We start from the raw sequence: 23,145 nt of genomic DNA, 5'->3' as shown, positions 1-23,145 counted from the left end.
GGTCCCACCCACAGTCCATCGACCTGCAGGCTGGGATCACTGTTGTGCCTCCAGCTACTGTAGGGATGCATGCTGTAGGTGTGGATGTCTGTAGGGGTGGATGTCTGTAGGGGTGGATGTCTGAAGGGGTGGATGTCTGTAGGTGTGGATGTCTGTAGGTGTGGATGTCTGAAGGTGTGGATGTCTGTGGGGGTGGATGTCTGAAGGTGTGGATGTCTGAAGGTGTGGATGTCTGTAGGTGTGGATGTCTGAAGGTGTGGATGTCTGTGGGGGTGGATGTCTGTAGGTGTGGATGTCTGTAGGGGTGGATGTCTGAAGGTGTGGATGTCTGTGGGGGTGGATGTCTGAAGGTGTGGATGTCTGTAGGTGTGGATGTCTGTAGGTGTGGATGTCTGAAGGTGTGGATGTCTGTAGGTGTGGATGCTGTAGGTGTGGATGTCTGTGGGGGTGGATGTCTGTAGTGGTGGATGTCTGTAGGGGTGGATGCTGTAGCTGTGGATGTCTGTAGGGGAGGATGTCTGAAGGTGTGGATGTCTGTAGGTGTGGATGTCTGAAGGTGTGGATGTCTGTAGGGGTGGGTTTCTGTAGGGGTGGATTTCTGTAGGTGTGGATGTCTGTATGCATGGATGTCTGTAGGGGTGGATGTCTGTAGGGGTGGATTTCTGTAGGTGTGGATGTCTGTGGGGGTGGATGTCTGTAGGGGTGGATGTCTGTAGGGATGGATGTCTGTAGGGATGGATGTCTGTAGGGGTGGATTTCTGTAGGTGTGGATGTCTGTGGGGGTGGATGTCTGTAGGTGTGGATGTCTGTAGGGATGGATGTCTGTAGGGGTGGATTTCTGTAGGTGTGGATGTCTGTAGGGATGGATGTCTGTAGGTGTGGATGTCTGTGGGGGTGGATGTCTGTAGGGGTGGATGTCTGTAGGGATGGATGTCTGTAGGGGTGGATTTCTGTAGGTGTGGATGTCTGTGGGGATGGATGTCTGTAGGTGTGGATGTCTGTAGGGATGGATGTCTGTAGGGGTGGATGTCTGTAGGGGTGGATTTCTGTAGGTGTGGATGTCTGTGGGGATGGATGTCTGTAGGTGTGGATGTCTGTGGGGGTGGATGTCTGTAGGGGTGGATGCTGTGTGATGGACAGTAAATCAGTGCTGGTAAAACACAACACCACCAAGCTCAGGTAAAAAGATAAGATAAGATAGTGTTTATTTGTCACATGCACAGTTATACACAGTACAATGCACAGTGAAATGTATTTTGTACCTGCAACCATATATACACACACATATAAATAAGAAGAATAAAAATTTAAAAAAAGTAATTCACACTATACACTATACTCTATATACTATACACTATACACACTTTTTAAATTATAATATTTACACTGTGCAATAATGGTCCAGTTAGGGCTCAGAGTTGAGCAGATGGATGGCTTGTGGGTAAAAACTCTTCTTCAACCTTTCAGTCTTAGTCCTCAGGCAGCGGTAACGCCGGCCTGATGGGAGCAGGGAGAAGAGAGAGTGTCCGGGGTGGCTGGGCTGTTTTAGGATCTTCATGGCCCTCAGCCTGCACTGCTTGGTGTAAATGTCCTGCAGGTTGGGGAGGGTGGTTCTGATGGTCCGTTCAGCTGAACGAACCACCCTTTTTAGGGCCATGAAGTCCTGCTTGGTGCAGTTTCCCATCCAGGTGGTGATGCTCCCACGCATGATGCTCTCGATGGTGCAGGTGTAAAAGTTCCTGAGCACCCTGAGTGGGACGTTCGTATTTCTTACCACAGGTACGTACTCCAACATGTTCAGGTAAAACTCTGCCACCTAGTGGTGAAATCCTGAATATAAACATTAGCACGCATTAACTGGATGTTACTGAGCATCAGCAGGTATCTGTGTGAGAGGCTCTGTGGATGCAGGCTGATAACCAAGCTAGCTAGGATTATCTGGTAGCTTAGCACTCCACCCTCTCGTATAAATATGGTCACTTCCTGAAACGGAAGAAGAAACAAATGGCTAACGAGGCTCCAGCAGTGTTCACTTTAACATCTTTTCCTGGTTGTGCCACCAGATCAGACTTTAACAGACGTACAAAAAGCAAGGTTTACTTTCTGTGCTGCTGCCTGTTCATTCATTAGGAGAGTAATATTTGGTAACATGAAGCTGCATCTCTGCAGACACAGAGGGAGGAGCTGCTGTGAGCCTGCAGAAAGGCTCCAAATGTAAAGATGTTTCAGTTTGTCTCAGCGCAGCTCCTTCTTCATGCAGCCGAGTGGTTCCTGAGAGAACCGAGCCGGCGCTTCTCCAGCTAAAACTGGGTTTTAATGTGAAATACTGACTGAAAGAGTAAAGGTCTCATTAGTGACAGCCTCCTTCAGCCTCACAGGTGACTCCATCACTGCCAGCCATTCGTTCAGCCTGTTTTTTAGGGTTCAGTGGTTCATATACTGCCCCTGCTGGCTGCAGGTTTCACTTTTAGACCTGGAGGCTCCGCCCACCCTTACAGACAGAAAACTGAAAGTTAGTCTGACCCATTCAAACACAGAGCAGCTGAGCTGCAGCAGATCCTCCACCAAAGTCCAGGAAAACATTCCTGCACCACCATCTGCACTCCACTGAAGACACCCAACAGGCTGGCTCCATCGGCTCCCACCAGTTTGACCTCTGACCTCTTTCCTCAGCAGGTGACTCCTGTCCGGATGCGTTCTGCCTCTGAGTGAGCTCCAGATACTGACCCGAGCTGCTGTAATGATTTACTTCAGATGAAAAATCAGAAAGACGTCAGCTGGAGTCTGTCCCCGCCCAGCCGAGGCTCTGATTGGCTGCCGCTATGTCCACACAGCAGCACCTCTGCAGGAGGTTATTGTTGTTGCGCTGCCAACGGCATGGTGCACATTTCTCACTGACCTGAAAATAGCTCGCAGCCTCCCTGTGGGCTACTTATACCACCTGAAACAGGCCGTCCTTGGCTGGGAATGACTCAGTGCTGACCTCACACGCTCCCACCGAACACATCCAGAGGCAGGATTTAGATTTTCTGCAGCTCAGTCGTTCCTCTCTGCTGTTTGCTTCTGAAAGGAAGGACTTTAAATTTAACAAACGCCAACTGCAGCGAGCCTCCGACCGCCGGGAACATCTGACATCATCCGCCCGCCTTTACAGCAGTTCAGCTACGGGCTGAGCTCTTCCAGAGGTTTATTTCTGTCATGATTAACGGAGCCTTCGGGAACTGAATGGCCGCCCCTCTTTGTCCACAGAGGGCCGGATTAACCTCCTGAGGGGCCCCAGGGGGCGGGGGGCTTTATTATTGGGCCCTTCTACCGTGCATATCAGTTTCACCACCTCCTCAGACGACTACAGACACAGCTGACTGACTGACTCAGTGGAAAGTATTAATAATAACTTTATTTTATCACCTGTCTGAACCATAGAATTTACTGCAGTGACAGACGGGCTGGGGTTAAAGAACAAAGGAGCTCTGAGGCCAACAGGAACAGGAAGCTGAGAGCAGCTTTCAGGCTGGACCGAGGCCTGAGGGTTCAGACGGCTTCAATGAGTTATTCACCTGTTCTCACTGTTACAGGTGTGAGTGGTTGTCTGTCTGTGACAGACTGGTGACCTGTCCAGGTGTACCCCGCGTCTCACCCTCTGACAGCTGGGATAGGCTCCACTCCTCTGAAAAGAATAGGTGGGGGCGCCTGGGTGGCTTAGTGGTGAAGCCGGCCACCACGTACACATACCGTGTTGAGGTGCGGGTGGCGAAGATTCGCGTCCCGGCCTGTCGCCAATTTGCCCGCGTGTGTTCCCCTGTATCTTTCCCCCATTTCCTGTCTCTCTCCACTGTCCATAAAAGCTGCTGTGGCCAAAAACGCAAAAAAAAAAAAAAAAAAAAAATGTCTTCAGGCTCCATCAAAGGTGGATGTGCTGTGAAAGGATCATTATTATCATTCATGTTTTACAGACCACAAAGAAAACTGTCAAAAGTATAAAATGTTTATGAAGATGTTTATGATTCAAACACTCGTCCTGATCTAAACTCTGCAGACTTCATCTCTGCTGTGTACTAATGTAATCACACTGTGAGCCGTGCCCTCTGACCTCCATGAAGGGCGTCCTTTAAAAGGTGCAGACGTCCACACGGACAGACACACTACATAGTAGGGATGCGCCGATCCGATATTCAGTATTGGTATCGGTCCGATACTGGCCTAAATTACTGGATTGGATATCGGAAAGAAATAAAAAAATGTAATCCGATACATTAAATAACGTTTCGCTCACATTAGCTGCATTACAGGGCTCAGTCGTCTTCTTCTTCTTGTGGGTTTGCGGTTGACCAAACCAGCTTAGAGCTGCATTACCGCCACCTACTGGAATGGAGTGGGGGATCAGGAGTTAGAAAACAACCCCCTCAGATCCTCCGTCGCTGCGACGGATTCCCTTTGACACTGAGCGATCATCGCTGACATGTTTTTCCGCCTCCACCGCTCTGTGTCTTGTTTGTGTGTTGTGCTCGCTGTGCTGAGAATCAGCTGTTATTTTTTTCTCTACTTCAGCTCCCGGACATACTGCTAGCGAGTGCAGCTATTAGCACTGGTGACCGTCTGGTACAGAAGGACCCCTTCCCCTTGTAAATATAAAGCATTACAAGATTGCGCTCACGCAGCCCCTAGTTTTTCACGTGAACACTGATGACGCAACAGCAGCAGTCAGCTGATTTACTGCAGTCTGTCTGCACAAGCGGAAAGAGGCGGAGCCGGCGCGCTCAGATGGAGCAGAAGGAAATGTTTGTCTAGTGTCCAAAAGAAGCCTTTTCGTCCCTGTAACCTCCATTAAACCTTTACTGGGAAACAGCTGGAGGTCCTTCATCAACCACCTGATCAGTACGTGAAGAAAAGAGAACTTTGTAGCTGCTCCATCCACCCTGTTTGTTTCACACGGAAAAACTGCAGTACGGAAGTTAAAATATGCAGATGAACTGTTAATATGAAAAAAAGTATTTCTTGTCCAGTTACTTGGGTAATCAATATAAATAGAATAAGCAATTGCTAAAATAATCGATAGTTGCAGCCCTAATGAAATTTGCAACACGCCATAAGCATCACCTTCTTACACAGAAGCAACAGGATTCAGGTGATAGTTATTGTTGTAAGTAAAGTTTATTTATATAGTTTTTTTCACAGACAGAAAAGCGCTGTACAATAACTAAAACACAATATCACCCCCCCACCCCCAGAAAACACTATGTTAAAAACATAATAACATTACCATATTAAATGAAAAAGAATAAAAATAAAGTCAGAAACCAGAAAGCCTGGTTAAACAGAAAAGTTTTCAACTATTTTTTAAATGATGCCACAGAGTCAGCTAAATGGAGCTGGAGTGGTAAAGAGTTCCAGAGCTTTGGTGCCACTGCCTAAAAAGCTCTGCCCACCCTGGTCCTTAGTCTTGTATGTGGGACAACTAAAAGACTTTGATTTTGTTGTGTGAGAGACTGTTGACTTCTTTTTTTTAATTTTTTTTTTATGTTTTTAAATGCCTGGATCAATTTTAAATATCGGATTTATATCGGTATCGGCCGATATCCAAATCTAAAATATCGGTATCGGACATAAAAAAGTGGTATCGTGCCATATGTAAATATGTAAATATGTAGTGCATTAGGTTTAATCAATAACCCTGATCAAATCAAATGATCAGACATGTCTGAGCATAAATTCTTTTTTTTTTTTTTTTTTTTTTTTTTTTTTTTTCTTTTAGCCTGTCATGTCTGGTAGATCTTGCAAGCAGAACTGTGATCTGAATGCGTTGTTGTGCCAAACATATTTGCTATTTCAAGATGAGCTCTATAGGTTCTCAATAGGCTCTTCTTGTTGATGTTTTAACCCTTTATTTTATTTATCTGAGTTATTTTTCCACATACTATGTAACAGCCAGAGCTGACAGGCTGAAGAAGAGGAAAATAAAGAGAAGAAAAAGGGAGAGAGAAAGGGAGCAAAAAAAAAAAAAAAAAAAAAAAAGGGGAAAGAGCACAAGTCTATTAATCAGATACTTCATCACTTTAACATATAAAAAAATACTATCAATACTTGCAAAAATAAATTTGTGTGTGAAAAACAAAACTAACAAAGCATGTTACGCACACCAACAATTTTGTTGAGTTGTGATTGAGTGGGCGTTTGTGTCTGTGTCATGTTTGTGTCTGTGTCATGGAACGTACTTACCAATGAGGGCAAAACGCTGCAGCTCCACCCATCAGAAGCCAGAGGCAGGTACGGAAAGCCCCCGGAACCCCAGGCCACCAGCAGCCCACCAAGAGCCAGGAAGACCCCCGGCCACTCAGTCCAAAGACAACCGCACACCTACCCCAGCAGACGGGAGAGGGTGGTCTCAGACGGAGCCCCCCCAGTCGAGGAGCGAGGGCTCCAGGGAACCCAAGGCGATGAGAAGCCAGCCCCCCCCCAGCGGCCAGCCCCCTGCACTGGCCGGCGGCAGGGCTCCCGGGCCCACGGCACCCAAGGACCGCCCGACCCGCCACAGAGCCCCCCCCCACGCCGAAGAAGCCAACGCAGCCCCGCACCGCACCCCCAAGGGGGGCAGGCCAGTACCCACGCCAGAACACCCAGCCCCACCCAGGAACCCCGAGGCACCCCCATCCCAGGGGGGTAGGGGGGAGGAGGCAACCAGCAAGGAGTGGCCAGGAGGCAAGGCACAAGGCCCAGACCCAGGTCCAGCCATACATACAAACACACCCAGACACCCGTGTACACATTTATACACAGATACTCATACATGCCCATACATACTTACCCACACACAGATATGCCATACATACACATTCACTCACCCACCCATACTCACGGAGACGGTGACAAATACACAAAGACACACATTCATCCATAGCTACCCACCCTCTGAAGGCGGGGCAAGTGGAAACCACCCCAGGGCCAACAGCGACCCCAGGACGCCACCAGCCCGGTCCCCAAGGAACCACCCGACCCCTACCCCGGGCGAGACGCAAGAAATCGGGGTGTAAGATGACCCATCCACCCCTCCTCCTCCCCAACTTGTAGGTCTATGTGTTAATGTTTGTGAGTGAATGAGGTGTATAGGGTGCAGTTAAAATTGAGGGGACAGTTATGCCACAAGCACCAACTGTTGGTCGTCAGTGCTTGCCCACACTGCCCCCCCAAAACCCTCCATGTCTAAAGTGCAAATAAAATTTGGAGACAGACAGTGACGAGGATCCGAGTGGGGCCACCTCAGCGGCCCATCTCATCAACCTCTGAGTAACATGCCTGCCCCAAAGGTCCTATGTGTATCAGGGTGTAAGTGTGTATGTGTTGTGAGTTATAATGACTAAAGTGCAATTAAAACGGAGAGGCAAGTGGTGGTGCAGCTCTCCACGTGGCCTCTCCATCCTACATCTGTGAGTGATGTGTATTCTGTGTGTGTGTGTGTGTGTGTGTTTGTGTATGGGGAGGGGGAGGGGGGGGGGGGGGGCATATGACCAGGAAAAATCCTGGAAGAAGAGAGCCAGCTGTCCGCTGGCTCAATAGGCACCCCGACCTCCCACACCCCAGCACAGGGCAGGGGGAGGTGAGCCCGGGGCCGCGGTGACAGCATCCCGGAGCACTGCAGCACCCGAGGTTGGCGCCCTTGCCCCCACCGCAGAGGGCGGCCCGCTCCTCCTAGATGCCCATTCACTCAACAATAGACACAAACAGGCGACAGGACATACTGGCCTGGGCATGGAAATGCAGTGCCCAGTCCCCCCCAACCACCCCACCGCGGCCCCATCCCCCACCCCACCCCCCTGAGTCTGAGCATAAATTCTGTGTACTTGCAGTTGAGCTCAGTCATGGTCAGTTGTCAGAGATGCTGTTCAGCAGCCATGTTGTGAGTCTGCAGTCACGATTACAACAACACACTGAGATCAGTGAGTGCCTCAGTGTCCTCAGTAAACCTGCTTCTCTGCTTCTGATCCCAGATCAGATGTTTTTAGAGCTGTCTTTGAATCAGCATCATCTCAGACATGAAGGCTTCTCCTGTCTTTAACCTGTTTGTCTCCGCTGAGGAAACATGTGACAGCCCTGTAGCTCTCTGATTGGTCGATGCTTCCTCTGACTCTAAATCATTTCATACGTGGAAGCAAATTATTAAGAACAAACAGATGAACCTCTGCATCAGCAGGACCTCAGGGCGGAGGAGCAGGATGGATGCAGAGGTTAACCAGCAGTAACTATAAGCAACCGTGCAAAAAGAATCTGATTGGCTGACCTCACACAGTGGGTGGAGCTTCTATACTTGAGATGATCATATGAGGGCTATCACACCTCTATGACATCATGGAGATCCAGGAGTGTAAAAAATGATGAACTGAGAATTTGGAGCAGCCTGAGTTGCTCATCATCAGAAACAGGAAGTGTAACATCGAGCTTCTTCACCTCCACCTGTTGGAGGTGGGAGGAAGTCTGAATGCAGCTCCTAATAATGCTGATGAGGCGAGTCGAAGGCTCACTCATACCTGACCTGAGGATGGAGAGCAGAGCGACCTTTGATCCAGCTCTGCGGCTCTGACCTGAGTGCAGGACTGAATGAGTTCCCATGCCAGCGATAAGCCCTCTGCCCTTCCCGGGGTCACGCTGTTATCTTTGACCTATTAACACGTCGGTGTGAGACGCTGCTCGTGCCACAGCGAGGAACCGGCTCAGCTCCACGACCGCACGTCAGCCCATCACAGGGCTCAGCGGGGAAATGGACAGGAAGTGACCCGAGCTGCACGAGGAATAAAGACGCCACTTATTCTTCAACACGCCGACATCAGACAGGAGCAGCAAACTACTGCAGTATCTCAATAAAAACTGCAGTATCTCACTCAGAGTGAGTGACAGTAAAGTTACTATGATACAAATCACAGAGTAACTAAGTGTGATCACATTGTCTCATATTAAACCTGAGTGTGAGCTGTGCACAGATCTGAGAGCAGCCACAAAAACACCTGATCATCAAACTGTATTACTGTAATACTGTAATACTTGTAATACTGTAATACTTGTCTGAATATTTGTCTGCACAGCATCACCCCCCCCCCCCCCCCGTAAATCATGCAGGCAGTGTTGATAACTTAGCGATTTAGCGGCTTTTCAGAAACTGTACGTAAGTCACGTGACCTTAACAGCAGAAGGGACGTAGACGCCGCTGTTGCTGTGATACATCGGCGTGTATGTGTGACTGAGTGAAGGAGGGAAGTTTGTTCACTCTGTTTACGTGTTTGTTACCTGCACAGAGTACTGGATGTACAGGAGTACACACAGGAGGAAGTACTTTGGTGAAGTAGACTACACCAGCCTGCTTTTTAAAGAATAATCAGCCTTTTACTGTTTTTGCTCTGCATCTTTAATGGTTACATTTTAATAGCACAGCTGTGAGTCTTTTGTTATGAGGAAAAAAGCATTAATTTATTTGAGGAGCATTATTATTTAAATATGCCAGTGGTTTGGTTTTGAGCAGTACATCTACAGCTGGATGTTAATAAAAGTGTCTGTGTGACATCTGGCACATTTAGCTGTGACTCTGAAGGGCCTTTTTGTTTCTACCTTTGGGAAGAAAAAATATCGATATTATTTTTCATCCATATCACCCAGCCCTAATACATAAAATAATATAATACCTAATATAATAATAATAATACCTAATAAGCATGGTGGAGCAGTGGTTAGCACTGCTGCCTCACAGTTAGAATACCATCTGGAAGGGTTTGATTCCACCTTGGCCCAGGCCCCTCTCCCTCTCTGTGTGGGGTTTGCATGTTCTCCCTGTGCTTGTGTGGGTTTCCTCCCACAGTCCAAAGACATGCACTTACTGGGGTTAGGTTAACTGGCTACGCTAAATTGCCCATAGGTGTGAGTATGAGTGTGAAAGGTTGTTTGTCTCTCTGTGTTGGCCGGCGACCTGTTCGGGGTGTACCCTGCCTCTCGCCCTATGACAGCTGGGATAGGCTCCAGCCCCCCCTCGACCCTGAACAGGATGAGAGGAAGTGAATGGATAGATGGATAATACCTAATAATATAGTAATGTGTAGTAATACAGTAAAACTAAAAATGTTACATATAATATTTGATATCAGATTTCTACCTTTCACTTCTCAGATATTATTGGTCAGATATTTGCATTAAAAATGCTCTAACAGCACAAACACGGTCCAGCAAGCAGTCGAGCAAACAGCTCAACGCGTCAGTCAGAGAAGCCACGCCCCTAATAATGCAAACTTTATTTAAACAGGTGAGTTATAGAAACATCCTCCCTGTTATGAAGGGTCAGTTATCCACAGAGACCTGCACAGTTTCTGTATCAGCTGCAAACGTGTTTATTAACATGGGAGTCTATGGGGACTGACTCACTGCTGCCTCTGCTGGACACCAGAGGAACTGCAGCAGTACTCAGTTACGGCAAAGAGTACTCCTGAAGTTTGACAGTGCAGTACATTTGTGAGAATATTGTAGATTTTGTGTCTTTCTGACAGCTGAACTTATAAAAAGATTGTGAGCTTTAAAATCTATGAAGGGCTTAATATATATCTGCCACATTATTAGGCACACCTGGGATGCAGCTGTTTCCTCTCCTTCATGCTTTGGCTCTGCTCTGTGATTACAGTGCTGCCAGCAGAGAGGGTGTGTGTGTGTGTGTGTGTGTGTGTGTGTGTGTGTGTCCTCCACCGTGAGAGAAAGATGCAGCACTTTGTGTCTCCGCGTCTTTCCTTTTTTTCTGCGCTTCACTCCAAACTTTCCCACATTAAACACTTGGACCATAAAAGGACACAGAGATCCGTGACCCGCTCCTGAATCCGCAGCTCACCCCGAGGAGGAGCTCCGCGGCCCGGCGGGAGGCAGTCACACCGCCCGGAGACCCCGAACCGAGCCCGGCGGACCCGAGCCTCCACCTGCTGCTGCTCCGCGCGCCCGGCACGAGCGCTGCGCCCCGCCGCGAGGTTTAACAGGAGCGTCACTGCTTTCAGCTTTCACGGGTTTTAAACTACAAACCTTATATTTAAACATCATTTGGGAGCTCCTGCTGAGGGACGCTGCGGCGGGAAACTCACAGAAAGAGGAAATTATCCGGGCTTTGCCCAAATCCTTCAAAATAAGTGATTTTTATTTATTTATTTATTTCAATTTACCGGCTCAAAGCTCCTCACCATGAGTCTGTGGACTAACGGCTCCTCCGAGGATCTCTTCCCCGGGACGCAGGGACCCATACCGGACTCCAACTCATCCTCCAACCGCACCGACGGCTCGCAGCACCGCGGGGCCCCCGGCGCCGCCCCGCTGGACCTGAGCCGGGCGGTGCCGGTGGGCATGGTGCTGGCCTCCTTCATCATGTTCGCCATCGTGGGGAACATCCTGGTCATCCTGTCGGTGGTCTGCAACCGACACCTGCGGATCCCCACCAACTACTTCATCATCAACCTGGCCATAGCGGACCTGCTGCTGGGCACCACCGTGCTGCCGGTGTCCGCCACGCTGGAGGTCGATTATCGATCACTTATCGATAGATTTCTGTCATGTTTTCACAGCAGCAAAGTCAGAAGAGTCAGAGGACAGGAGGGAGAGCGGAGGGAAGAAATTCTTTGACTTCATTTATCATGAAAAAAATGTGAAATATCCCGCGGTCCCAGTTTGTGCCGTGAGTCAGAGTTTCTGCTGTTAGTGCGACAGTAAAGAGTTCCTCCTGATCGATTAAAGAGCATTTTATTAGGATTTAATGGGTTTATTAATAGCAAACAGTAAAAATCAGTATGAAATCCAGGAGTGGAAAATATGAAAGGAGAGAAATAAAGTGAAGATTTGAGGAAATATGGAAGGAAACAGGTTTTTAAATGAAGAACAGATCCCACCCAGCTCAGATTTTACTGATTTTATTTTATGAATCAAAGTCTGGGGCAGCAGCATCCTGATATTTTACTGAATATAAAGACAGATGGAGATCAGACTTTACCTGAACACTAAAAAGCTTTTGCAGCTGATTATTTGAATATAGAAATCTGAATATTAATGTTTGAGTAAACAAACTCTTTAATGAGTTTATCTTTGGCTTTAGCTTCATGCTTTAATGTCACGATCCCAGTTTTTCTGTTGAAGTCTCATCTTTACAGAGAGCGGTTCATGTTAGCTGGACTGAGTGATCGGAGGCAGTGTTTGGTCTGAGACATGGACGCTTGGATGTGAGCGCGCTCAAAATAAACTAATAGCTGCTCAATCACAGCGTTGCATAAGCACCGAGTCCAGGCGGAGATGATAACACAGAGAGACGTGGCACTCCAATAATCCTGATCTGAATCTGTGGGAGAATTCAGCAGGAAGAAGTGCAGCTTCCAGGGAAAAAGGATTTCTCGGAGTTTATCTCGGAGCAAAGTGAGCGAGTCTGAGAGTTTTTATCAGATCTAACGTCTGATTCTGTGTCTCATGTCACAGGTTTGAGGTGATGCTGCAAAATAACGGCCCAAATAAACACGTTAGGAACGTTTCATTGATCTTCGATGAGCTCTGATGGATACACCACCTCAGAGCTTCTCCTGTTTGCCTCCTGGTTAAATTAGATTAGCATGAATCCATGAGGGGGTCAGTGAGCAGAGCATTCCTCCAAAGGTCAGAGCAGGGTTCACGTGGGTGCTAGTTTGAACCGTCACCTCTTCAGGCACAGTCTCATCGAGGTGAATATTCCTGCTGTTTACAGGTTACTCTGAAAGTCTCACAGCTCACTGAGCTCAGCTCTTTACAGCACACACTGCCCTCTGGTGGCGGCTCTTAGCAGTGCATGGTGATACAGGACCACTGTAGCGCGTGTGTGTGTGTATGTATACATGGTAGAACATCCAGGTTCAAATACAGACCAGAACTGTCCATCACCATGACCTCTGACCTCTGTGTTTAGCTGTAAAAGGTGGTTTAAAGGTAATCAGTTGGATAAAGTTCACCATCTGACCCGCGGTGGACTTCCTGTCTCTGCAGGTGTTGGATTATTGGGTGTTTGGTCGGATCTTCTGTGACATCTGGGCGGCGGTGGACGTGCTGTGCTGCACGGCCTCCATCATGTCCCTCTGCGTCATCTCCATCGACCGCTACATCGGCGTTCGCTACCCGCTGCAGTACCCGACCATCGTCACGGAAAGGCGGGCGCTGCTCGCCATGCTGGGCGTCTGGATCCTCGCCATCATCATCTCCATCGGCCCGCTCCTAGGCTGGAAACAGCCGCCGTCACAGGTACGCCAGATTACCCAGCATGCACCACAGAAATTAAACCACAGACCTAAAACCGAGGAGGCTGATGTGTCTGAAACCTGTATTCTTTCTAATGTCCAGCAGGGGGCGACTCAGCTGGCTGTAAACGAAGTCTGAGCGTGCTTCATTTTTGAGTTTTATTGTTAAAGCACCTTTAAAGCAGCAGAGGTGAGTGTGTGCTGCAGGACTCTGGACCAAAGTGTCTGATAAAGGTCAAAGAGCAACAATCACACCTCAGGTTTCTATGACACACACGCCTCAGGGGTCAAAATCAGGTTCACTCAAACCTTCAGCCTCTCAGTTTAAAGTGAAGCTGGGCTTGTGTGAGTTACTGACCCACAGTCAGTGTGTTACCTGCAGCAGGTGGCAGTAGGCCAAGGGGCGGGGCTTCACCAGCATGGCTTTACTACAGAAAATAAGCTTTTTGTAACACAAAGTATGTTTAAATCTAAGCTGGTTTAAAACCTGCGTAAGATGGCTCTGAACTCTGACCTCGAGCCTTCAAAGACTTCACACAGTGATGGCAACTTTTATCAGAAGACAGAGTTTGATGACCTTTAACCTCTGTGGTCAGTAAACGTGACCGCGCGTCACAGTCGTGGACTTTTGTTTGATTCTTTCTGTGAAGGTCAGAAATGCACAAACTCACCAACACACAACCTTTCCAGGCAGTTGCTGCAGTGGTTTAGTTGCAGTGATTTAGTTGCAGTGGTTGCAGCAATGCTTACTGTGGTTGTTGTTGTACGTAGTTGGTGTCCATGTGGAGGCTGGAGGTGGGAGCTCCTCCTGGACGTCTCCTTGGCTAAACCCGTCTTTATTGTGGGCGGAGCCTCGTGGCGTCCGGTTCAGATGGAGGCCGATTTTCCTCTCACGTTCTTTTCTGAGGCGTCTACAGCAGAAACAGGTAAAGGTTAAAGGTCAAACTGCAGCTTCACTCAGTTTCTGCAGATTTCCACCCACATCTTTTTGTCCCAGTGACTCGACGCCTTCAGTGACTGTCTGTGATTTTAAATGAACTTCCTGCAGCTAAATATGGCTCAGACAGAAGTCATCGTTGTATCGCTGACGCGCTCACAGCTGCTGCCGCATGAAGTTGGGACAGTGTGGTAAAAAGTGAGGAATCCACCGAGTGTTTGTGACACTGTTGCAGCTCATTATTTAAACTACAGACCTCTGAACACATCCAGCTGCAGCTCCTCAGCGAGCACCCGCTCATTGCTGGTTTTTAAAGCCACTCTGCTCTCACACCAGAGTATGACCGAGGTCCTCAGCCGAGGATCACCCCACAGTCTCTGAGGCTGATTTCCTGTCAGTGGAATCATCCTTCTGAAAGACATTTTTATAAGCGAGCGTTTTCAGTGCCTCCACTTTGAGTTATTTCGGTCATTGTTTATAATGTTTGTCTTTTTCTATTGATTACTTTGGATTGTTATTCATATTTTTATTGTATCTTTTCTATCATTATTCTAATATTATTATGGGCACCAGCAGCTGCAGGGTTACCCTAAACGTAAACTCAGTTTACTGTGATAAAAAAGACTTTTTGAGGTAAAAACATTAGATTCTGCTAAACTGAAGGATTATTGATAAAAGTCTCCATTTATAAACATTTACGTGCTTGTTTCTGGTTCCAGGTTAGAACTGAGTCGTGAACTTTACTTCCTGTCTTTGTATCAGGAATGTTTTGTGTTACTAATTCTTCTTCGCAGACTCCATGTTTAGTAACTGTGTGCTTCCTGGATGGTTTTCCTGTCCGTGGCGTTCCCGCTGGTTCGGACAGGTGGAGCTGATGGAGTCTCAGGTGTGACCTCGTGGTTACAAAGTCTAACATGTGTTTCCTCCTGCAGGACGACACCGTGTGCCTCATCACCGAGGAGCCCTTCTACGCCCTCTTCTCGTCCCTCGGTTCCTTCTACATCCCGCTCGCCGTCATCCTCGCCATGTACTGCCGCGTCTACATCGTGGCCAAGCGCACCACCAAGAACCTGGAGGCCGGCATGATGAAGGAGCGGGCGGAGGACTCCAGCGAGCTCACGCTGAGGATCCACTGCAGGAACCAGCAGATCCAGGAGCTGTGCCCCACCTCCAAGGCCGGCGGGGGCGGGGCTTCGACCGGACGCAGCTCACTCACCGTCAAGTTGCTGAAGTTCTCCCGAGAGAAGAAAGCGGCCAAGACGCTGGGCGTGGTGGTGGGCATGTTCATCCTGTGCTGGCTGCCCTTCTTCCTCGCTCTGCCCATCGGTACGTCCTCACTTCCTGTTTACTCACGTGTCACAGTGCCACACCCACCCACAGGTAACCTTTCACCTTTCATCACCATCATCAGCGTGGCTGTTAGTAAAACACCGCGTTCAGATGTTTCAAACCTGCCTCACACTGAATCAGCTGATCCTTCAAACAAACACACAACACCCTTTAAAACCAACGAAGAAGAAGCAAAACTACATCATCATAAAGGTGTTTTTACTGACACGCAGACAACAGAAGAAGGAAAAAAGCTAACTGTTTAAAGCTGCAAACTAACGAGCGCTGAAATGACACCGAATGAACTCTGACCCCTCCTCACACTGCCCCCTGCAGGCCGCCAGTGTCTCTGCTGCTCAGATTTCACAGGTTAAACTGAAGCAGCTAGCTTTGCACACAGGCTCAGTTTTAGTCACAGATGTGAGTCAAAGAGTCGCCTCATCGAGTCGTGCAGCGCCTCTCAGTCACTACCCAAAGGTCATGACCTCAGGTGAGGGTAGGGACGTAGATGGAGCGGTACAGCTTCCGCTCTAAAACCTTCATGTTCAGCCCAGTGTGTCTGTCTGCAGTCCTGATCATCACAACACGAACTTCTTCCTGTTGACCTCTGGCTGCTGCTTTCAAACACACAACCACAAACCTGTGCAGCACGCACTTATGAACCAACACAACTGTGACTGAGGTTTTACAGAGAGCAGCAGCACAGAGCACGAACATATGTGGAGAGTTGGGAGGGGAACACAAACATGCACACTGTGGACTAACGGGAAAACAGGGTCAAGGGTCAAGTCCTGATTCAGACCTCAGAATAAACTAACAGTTCCCTCTCATCATGTGATCGTCCTGAAAGCTGCACAGTGAAAGGTTCAAACGGGCGGCTGAGGAAGGACTCAAATATGAGACTCTGATAAGGAATCTGAGTTTGGAGCGTGCGCTGCGGCGTTCCCATCTGGATGTAATCCGTGTGAGCTCGTCTCCTCTCAGATCCATCCCTCAGATAATATTTTAAAGCCGTGTGTCGGCCGTGCGCCTCCTCATCGCACTGACTGTGAACGGCGGGCTGGCTCTGGATGAAGAGGAGCAGAATCCGGGGAAAACCGGACTCGTCACGCTGCCTCACGCTGTGAATGTAAAGAGCTCTGATGGAGCAGAGAAATCCTCCAACATCATTTTGTGAAGAAAAACAAGTCCTCTGTCAGCCTGTTGGCTTTGGCAGCAGCAGTGAGGGGGAAAAGCACTGATGGTGACTAAACTGCTCACAGAGCGCCTTTATTTTGGGTTTCTTCATATTTTAAATATTTGAAGCTTCGGCTCCTGCGTCAGCGGCCAATCAGCAGCCGGAGATTCTGGGACTGATCCCAGAAAAGACTCGGAGCGTCCGCGGTGACAGAGCAGCGCAGGAAGTCAAACACGCTCAATGTTTCTTTATTTTCTGTCACGAAGTTCCCACAACAGGGACGGTGGATCCACGCCAAACATCCTCCGGGCGCTGCGACACATCAGAGCCTGAGGCCCGAGGTCAGGGCCAGTCAAACACGGCGAGCACGGCTGATCTGAGGTCTGAGCTCCACAAAGGCCCAGAAAGAACCAGAAAGAGCAGAACTGCACCTCAGGAGGAGGAGGAGGAGGAAGACGTTAAAGTTTGCCCCCTCAGGTGCTGCCTCGGCTCAGGTGTAACGTCTTCAAGACTTCAACTTCAAGACTTTATTTGCCATTTGTACTCACACGCAAGGTTTGGGTACACAGGAATTCTTGTGCAGAGGTTTCGGGTAGGAGAGTAGGGAAAATATATATATATATATATATATATATATATATATATATATATATATATATATATATATATATATATATATATATATATATATATATAAATAATACAATATAATAAAATAAAAAGTATAGAAAAAAAATATGTAAATATTGACATAAATATATATATGTATATGCACACATATACAAAAATACAAAAGATGGAAGGTTGATGGATACTGAACAGCGGTTATTGCACACTTAGTGTTACAAAGAACACAGTATAAATTGCACATGCAGACCTGACAGATATTGCACCAACAAGTGTTATTTTAATAACTGAATAAATAAAATGTTGCACATGAGGTTTTAGCTGTGTGAGGAGTGCTGCACAGTGGATTTTGGCTGTGAGCAGTCCTTTGCTCTGCCATCAGTCTGACTGTGGCAGGGAAGAAGCTTTTGCAGAATCTAGTTCTGTGTGTGATGATGCTGTCTGCTCATCTTTTCCTCAGGCTGTTTGTTGTGTGTTTGGGCCTGAGGAGAAAGTGGGCAGGGTGGTATGGGTCTCTGATTATGTGCTGTGCCCTCTTTTTGCATCGTTGTGTGTAAATTGTGTCCACTGATGGGAGTTTAGTCCTGATAATGTTACAGCAAACCGAGCCCAGATGTGACTGCTCTGTGGATTCAGAACAGGAAGTGATACAGGATCATTAACAGAGGATTAAGGCTGAAAATAACTGTAAAAAAAAGATGGACATAGTCTCCATGCTCTCACCAGGTCCAGTTCAGGGACTCCAGTTAGCTGAGGTGAAGCTAGCAGAGAGCTACAGCCGCCTGCAGAAGACCTGGAGTTATTATGGGAGTCTGTGTGGAGCCTCCGGTGGTGGTTAGAGGAACTGCAGGCCTCAGAGGCTGATGTTTGGGATGCTTTGGTGAAATATGGATGAGGAAGTCTGCTGTAACTTCATTTGAATGATTCAGGAGACGCAGGGCGGGACGCTGAAGTTGTTTTTGTCACACAGCAGGAGAAACTCAGAGGTCCTGGTTTCAGTGAAGGCAGCAGGTTGACCCGCTCTGCTCTTCATGCAGGCTTTGTACCTGTGAGTGTGCCGGTCTGTCAGGTGATGAGTGGAGCAGCTGCAGTGCATATTTGGAGGTTTTTCTCCTCAGAGCGTCTCACTCCGTGACCGCCGCTCCGTGAAAGGACTCAAACATCCCGACTTCCTAAAAAGGCTCCTGGAGGAGTTCCTGTGCTCCTTAATCCCGGCTGAGGTCGGCTGTAACTCTCTCAATAACACTGAATTATCTCAAAGATCCCACCGATCTCTGAACGCCCACAGGAAGCGTTACCCACAATCCCACTGGCTTCAGGTGACCTTTGGCCCACGGCGGGTTTCATTAGAGACAGACGGCGGTGGCTTACTGTCGGCCGCGGCGCCCTGATCCTTTGAGTCTCAGAGAAACAGTCCTGTGATCGCAGGATTCCATCTTTAGACCTGCTGCCATCCACACCGAGCCTCAGACAGAGGCTTCAGCTGCTCCCAGATCAGCTTAAATATCACACAATAACTGCAACATGATTCATGCCAGAACTTTCTGCTCCAGACATCAGAGGAACCCTGTGAGTCGCTCCAAACCCTCTGCAGAGCTTCCTTTTCCCTCCTCCAGCATGGAGACAGACTCATCCTGCAGTTAGAGTCAGTGAATCACAATCACCTGTAAATCAGCTTAGTGTAACCCCACAAAGGTGCTTCATTTACCTGCTCTACACAAAACGCTCATCTTCAGAGGTTCACAGAGAAACCATCAGACGTGTCTGCACTGCAGACTCAACACTGTCATCATTTCCTGAATACTTAAACATGGATCTGAACTTTGGATGTTTGCAGTGTTGCAGGACCTCTGCAGCAGAACCAGTTTGATGATCAGGAAACTTAAAGTCTTCATGCTGAGCAGCTCAGGTCCAACCACACTTCCTGCATGTGCTGACAGCCGCTGGTGGACAGTGTTCACAGTCTGCTGATCCTCACAGGAATGATGCTCTGAGCCTCCGCCGGCTCTGAGTCCCATTTGCACCTGCTTCCTGTCTCTCTGCGTTTCTATTGGTCGGATGAATGCGTGTCACTGACTGCAGTGCTCCACGGTCGGTGTGCTGATGCTGCACTTTGTGTGACACAAACCAAAGACACGAATGTGTCTCTGGGTGTGCTGCTGTGAGGGACCTGAGGTCAGACGTCCTCCCTCTGCAGGGGGCGGAGCCTCGTTGGATTTCTGTGTGTTGGGGTCACGTTGCCGTTGGTCTGAGCTGCTGATTGTTTCTGTAAAATTCTCAGCTCATAATCATCGTCGTGTGTCTGACAGGGCCTCAGCTCGTCCCCTCTGTGACATCATACAGAGCCACGAGCTGCGGGCTCACGGACACTGCTGCACGTGCACTGAGCTCTTTATTAGAAACATGAGCGTGCACGTGAACAGGAAACCATCAGAGATCAGAGCTGTGAGCGTTTCCTCCCTCAGACTGACGCACGCCCTCTGTCAGCGATGCAGCGCTTTGTGCTGAGTCATGATCTGCACTGCGGCCTCATTAATCAGCAGAGCCTGCTGAGCATGCTCAGAGAGTTCCTGCTCCAGAGAGTCACATCTATAAAAACAGAAGAAGAAGGAGGAAGGCGTGCACACTGATAGGCTCCAAGTACTCATTTAATACACTCATATTGATGCTGATTGGACCGTTGCTCACCTGCTCCTCACTCTGTGTGTTTGGGCTCCTGTGATGATGACATCAGAGCAGAGCCATCAGATCTTCATCAGAGTGTTCGTCACAGTTTGGTGGCAGAAGAAGAAAGAAGAAAAAGTGGAAATGTTTGCAATGATCATCAATAATCATCATCAGGCAGATGATGATGAGATGTCAGCGATTCTGATCTGTGAGTGTGTGGAGCAGCGTCTTCATGAACAGCTTCATGCTGAGTTTGGAGACAGCAGCACCAAACCAGGAGCTTCGCTGCTGACAGGACTGAGCTGCACCGCAGGTACGACGGAGACAGATCGCCTTACAAGTCCATGTGCAGGGGGAAATAACCCAGCTGCTCAGGAGGCCGCCTTCACTGAGCAACAGCAACAACCTGATCCTCCAAAATCCCCCAGAATCCTCCGACACACAGAGGATCACCTGCCTCACCTTCAGGACACCTCACAGAGACCCTCAGCAGGAGGAGGAGGAGCTGAAACCATCAGCATCATCTTAAAAGTGTGATTATGATCATAAAGTAATTACAGTTTCAGAGAGGCTGAAGGTCACGCCTGCTTTCTTCTTGGATCAGCATCACACTGTAAGCCGGGTCAGGAGCTGATGGACGGGATCATGCAGCAGGATAATGCACTGTTATGGATTATTAAAGGTCCTGGAATATTAAAGGTCCTGGAATATTAAAGGTCCAGGAATATTAAAGGTCCTGGAATATTAAAGGTCCTGGAATATTAAAGGTCCTGGAATATTAAAGGTCCAGGAATATTAAAGGTCCAGGAATATTAAAAATCCTGGAATATTAAAGGTCCAGGAATATTAAAGGTCCTGGAATATTAAAGGTCCAGGAATATTAAAGGTCCTGGAATATTAAAAATCCTGGAATATTAAAGGTCCAGGAATATTAAAGGTCCTGGAATATTAAAGGTCCTGGAATATTAAAGGTCCAGGAATATTAAAGGTCCTGGAATATTAAAGGTCCAGGAATATTAAAGGTCCGGGCTCTGGGGATAACGAGAGCTGGTTGGTCAGATTTGTGGGCTCCTCAGGAGTTTCCTGAGAACTGATCACACACTTCAGAGTTCAGCTTTGGCCTGTCTGCTCTCGATGATGATGACGATGGTCTCTGCATGTGAATGCTGCCCCCTGCTGGCCATAATGCAGTCCTGCAGTTGGCCAAAGAAAAACCAGCAGAAGAAACTAAAAATCACTTTATTCAGCAAACGTTCAGGAATGACAGCTTCCTGCTCTCTAAAAAATCCTGGCTCTTTACCTACTTACAGAAATACAGATAAACTGATTCAAAGTGTGTGTCTGTATTTGATGATGAATGCTTTTCTAGTTAAACAGCACTAACACAGATAATTTATGAAAATCACTGTTTTCTATATTTTGTGCTTTTTAAACATAATTGAAAATGAATTAATGACATCAGAACATTAAAATGTTCTGATGTCATTAATTATTTTGGTCAGGACTGAAGAGCAGCAGGCTGAATCTAGTTTTATATTAAGAAACTTATTTTGAAAATTTTCCCTTTGTTTCTCAAAGAAGACTCTTATTGTGACAGCCTGTCACCTGACATGAGCTTTAAAGTAGGTAGACTGAAGAGCAGCACTGCTGGTCTCACCTGAAGCTTACCTGGGACTGTTTACCTGTTTGTTTATGTTTGTTTGTTTGTTTCCAGGCTCGTTCAACAGCAGCCTGCGTCCTCCTGAAACCTTCTTCAAAGTCATCTTCTGGTTGGGATACTTCAACAGCTGCTTGAACCCCATCATCTACCCGTGCTACAGCCGAGAGTTCAAACAGGTAACAGGTGACACCTCAAGCTCCGCCTCCTCCTCTTCCTGCAGGTCTCGCTGACCCCCCCTCTGCTTCCTGTCCTCAGGCCTTCATCCGGATCCTGCGCTGCCGCTGGAAGAGGAAGCGTCAGGGCTGGCAGGCGTACTGCAACTACCGCGGTCATCAGGGCTCCAACAACTCGTCCTTCATGAACGGCAGCCAGCAGACGCTGTCCTCCGTCAGCCCCAGCCCGCTCTGCGTCACCTCCAGGCTCCACCCACCGCCGTGGCCCTCCTCCTCCTCCTCAGACAGAGACCTCCTCCCTGGATCTGCGGTGGGGCGTGGACGGCTGAGCCAGCGGCCTCCTAAAGATGCTGGGACTGGGCGGAGTCTGGGAGTGGGACGACGGGCATCAATGAACGGGGACGCCGCCGTCTGAACCGCACAGGAAGCTGGAATGCTAGCTGCTGTCTCTAGTGGCCACGCCCCTCCCTGCTGCTGACAGGAAGTGGTTTGAAAAGCACTTGAACCAACGCACAAGACACTCTGTCCATCCAGGTGTGATGACTGTACCTGAGAAACGGGGTGGGGCTCTTCACCTGCTACAGACAAACATGGCCATAGGACATTTGTAAGCGTCCACGACGCTCAGCGAAGATCAACAGCACGAAACCTTTAATGTGAAAATCTGAAGATCCCGTTTCCTTTTATTAGGAAAAGTTCAAGAAAATAAATCCAAATTTATCCTGAAAAAACATAAAAATTATTTATATTGGAAAAAAGCACAGAAGTTTATTGATTCAATTCTTCTTCTGGGTTTATTGCCGCTCATAAACCAGCTTAAAGATTCATTACGCCACCTACTGGACTGGCCTGAGAATCAGACGTTAACAGCAAAACTCAAATATGAAAATTGTTTCTTAAAAAGATCCTGAGACTTCTTACAGCTCTGAACATCATTCTGTCTCACATTTCATGGTTCGTCTTATTATTTTTGTTTCTTGTTTTGTTTCATATTTTTAAAGACGATTATTTTGAAATTCTTTTCGTTGGCAGCAGCATGTGCTCAGTGAAACAGGACAGCAGCCCTTAAACTCTTATTGTGAAAGTCTGCCATTACTGAACACTTACAGACTTTTATTGTGTAAAGCTGCACACCTGGTGGGCGTCAGAGGAACTGCAGCTCACTTCATAAGAACCACAACTGTCAAAATGAGTCTGACGTCAGGTTTTATTGTAATTTAAGCTCCAGTTAATGCCCATAATTAATCTACTGATTATTTTCTTCATTTTTTAAAGAATGCTTTCACATCACACATCACAACATATTTTCTTTAGTGATGAAGACA

General features: G+C 47.9%; 1 protein-coding gene and 1 pseudogene across 1 annotated transcript; both read left to right on the top strand.

The window, feature by feature from the left end:
• Positions 1–23,145, top strand: part of LOC115791920 (GTPase IMAP family member 8-like) — a 158,721-nt pseudogene that overhangs the window by 90,126 nt on the left and 45,450 nt on the right.
• On the top strand, positions 11,191–22,235 carry LOC115791928 (alpha-1A adrenergic receptor-like). Its single transcript, XM_030746228.1, has 5 exons — positions 11,191–11,520; positions 13,003–13,254; positions 15,120–15,513; positions 21,702–21,823; positions 21,903–22,235. Exons 1-5 carry the CDS (start codon positions 11,191–11,193, stop codon positions 22,233–22,235), a joined length of 1,431 nt encoding a protein of 476 aa, XP_030602088.1.

The sequence above is a fragment of the Archocentrus centrarchus genome, chromosome 14 (genome assembly GCF_007364275.1).
Source record: "Archocentrus centrarchus isolate MPI-CPG fArcCen1 chromosome 14, fArcCen1, whole genome shotgun sequence".
NCBI lineage: Eukaryota > Metazoa > Chordata > Actinopteri > Cichliformes > Cichlidae > Archocentrus > Archocentrus centrarchus.
This window is presented reverse-complemented; position numbering and strand designations above follow the sequence as displayed.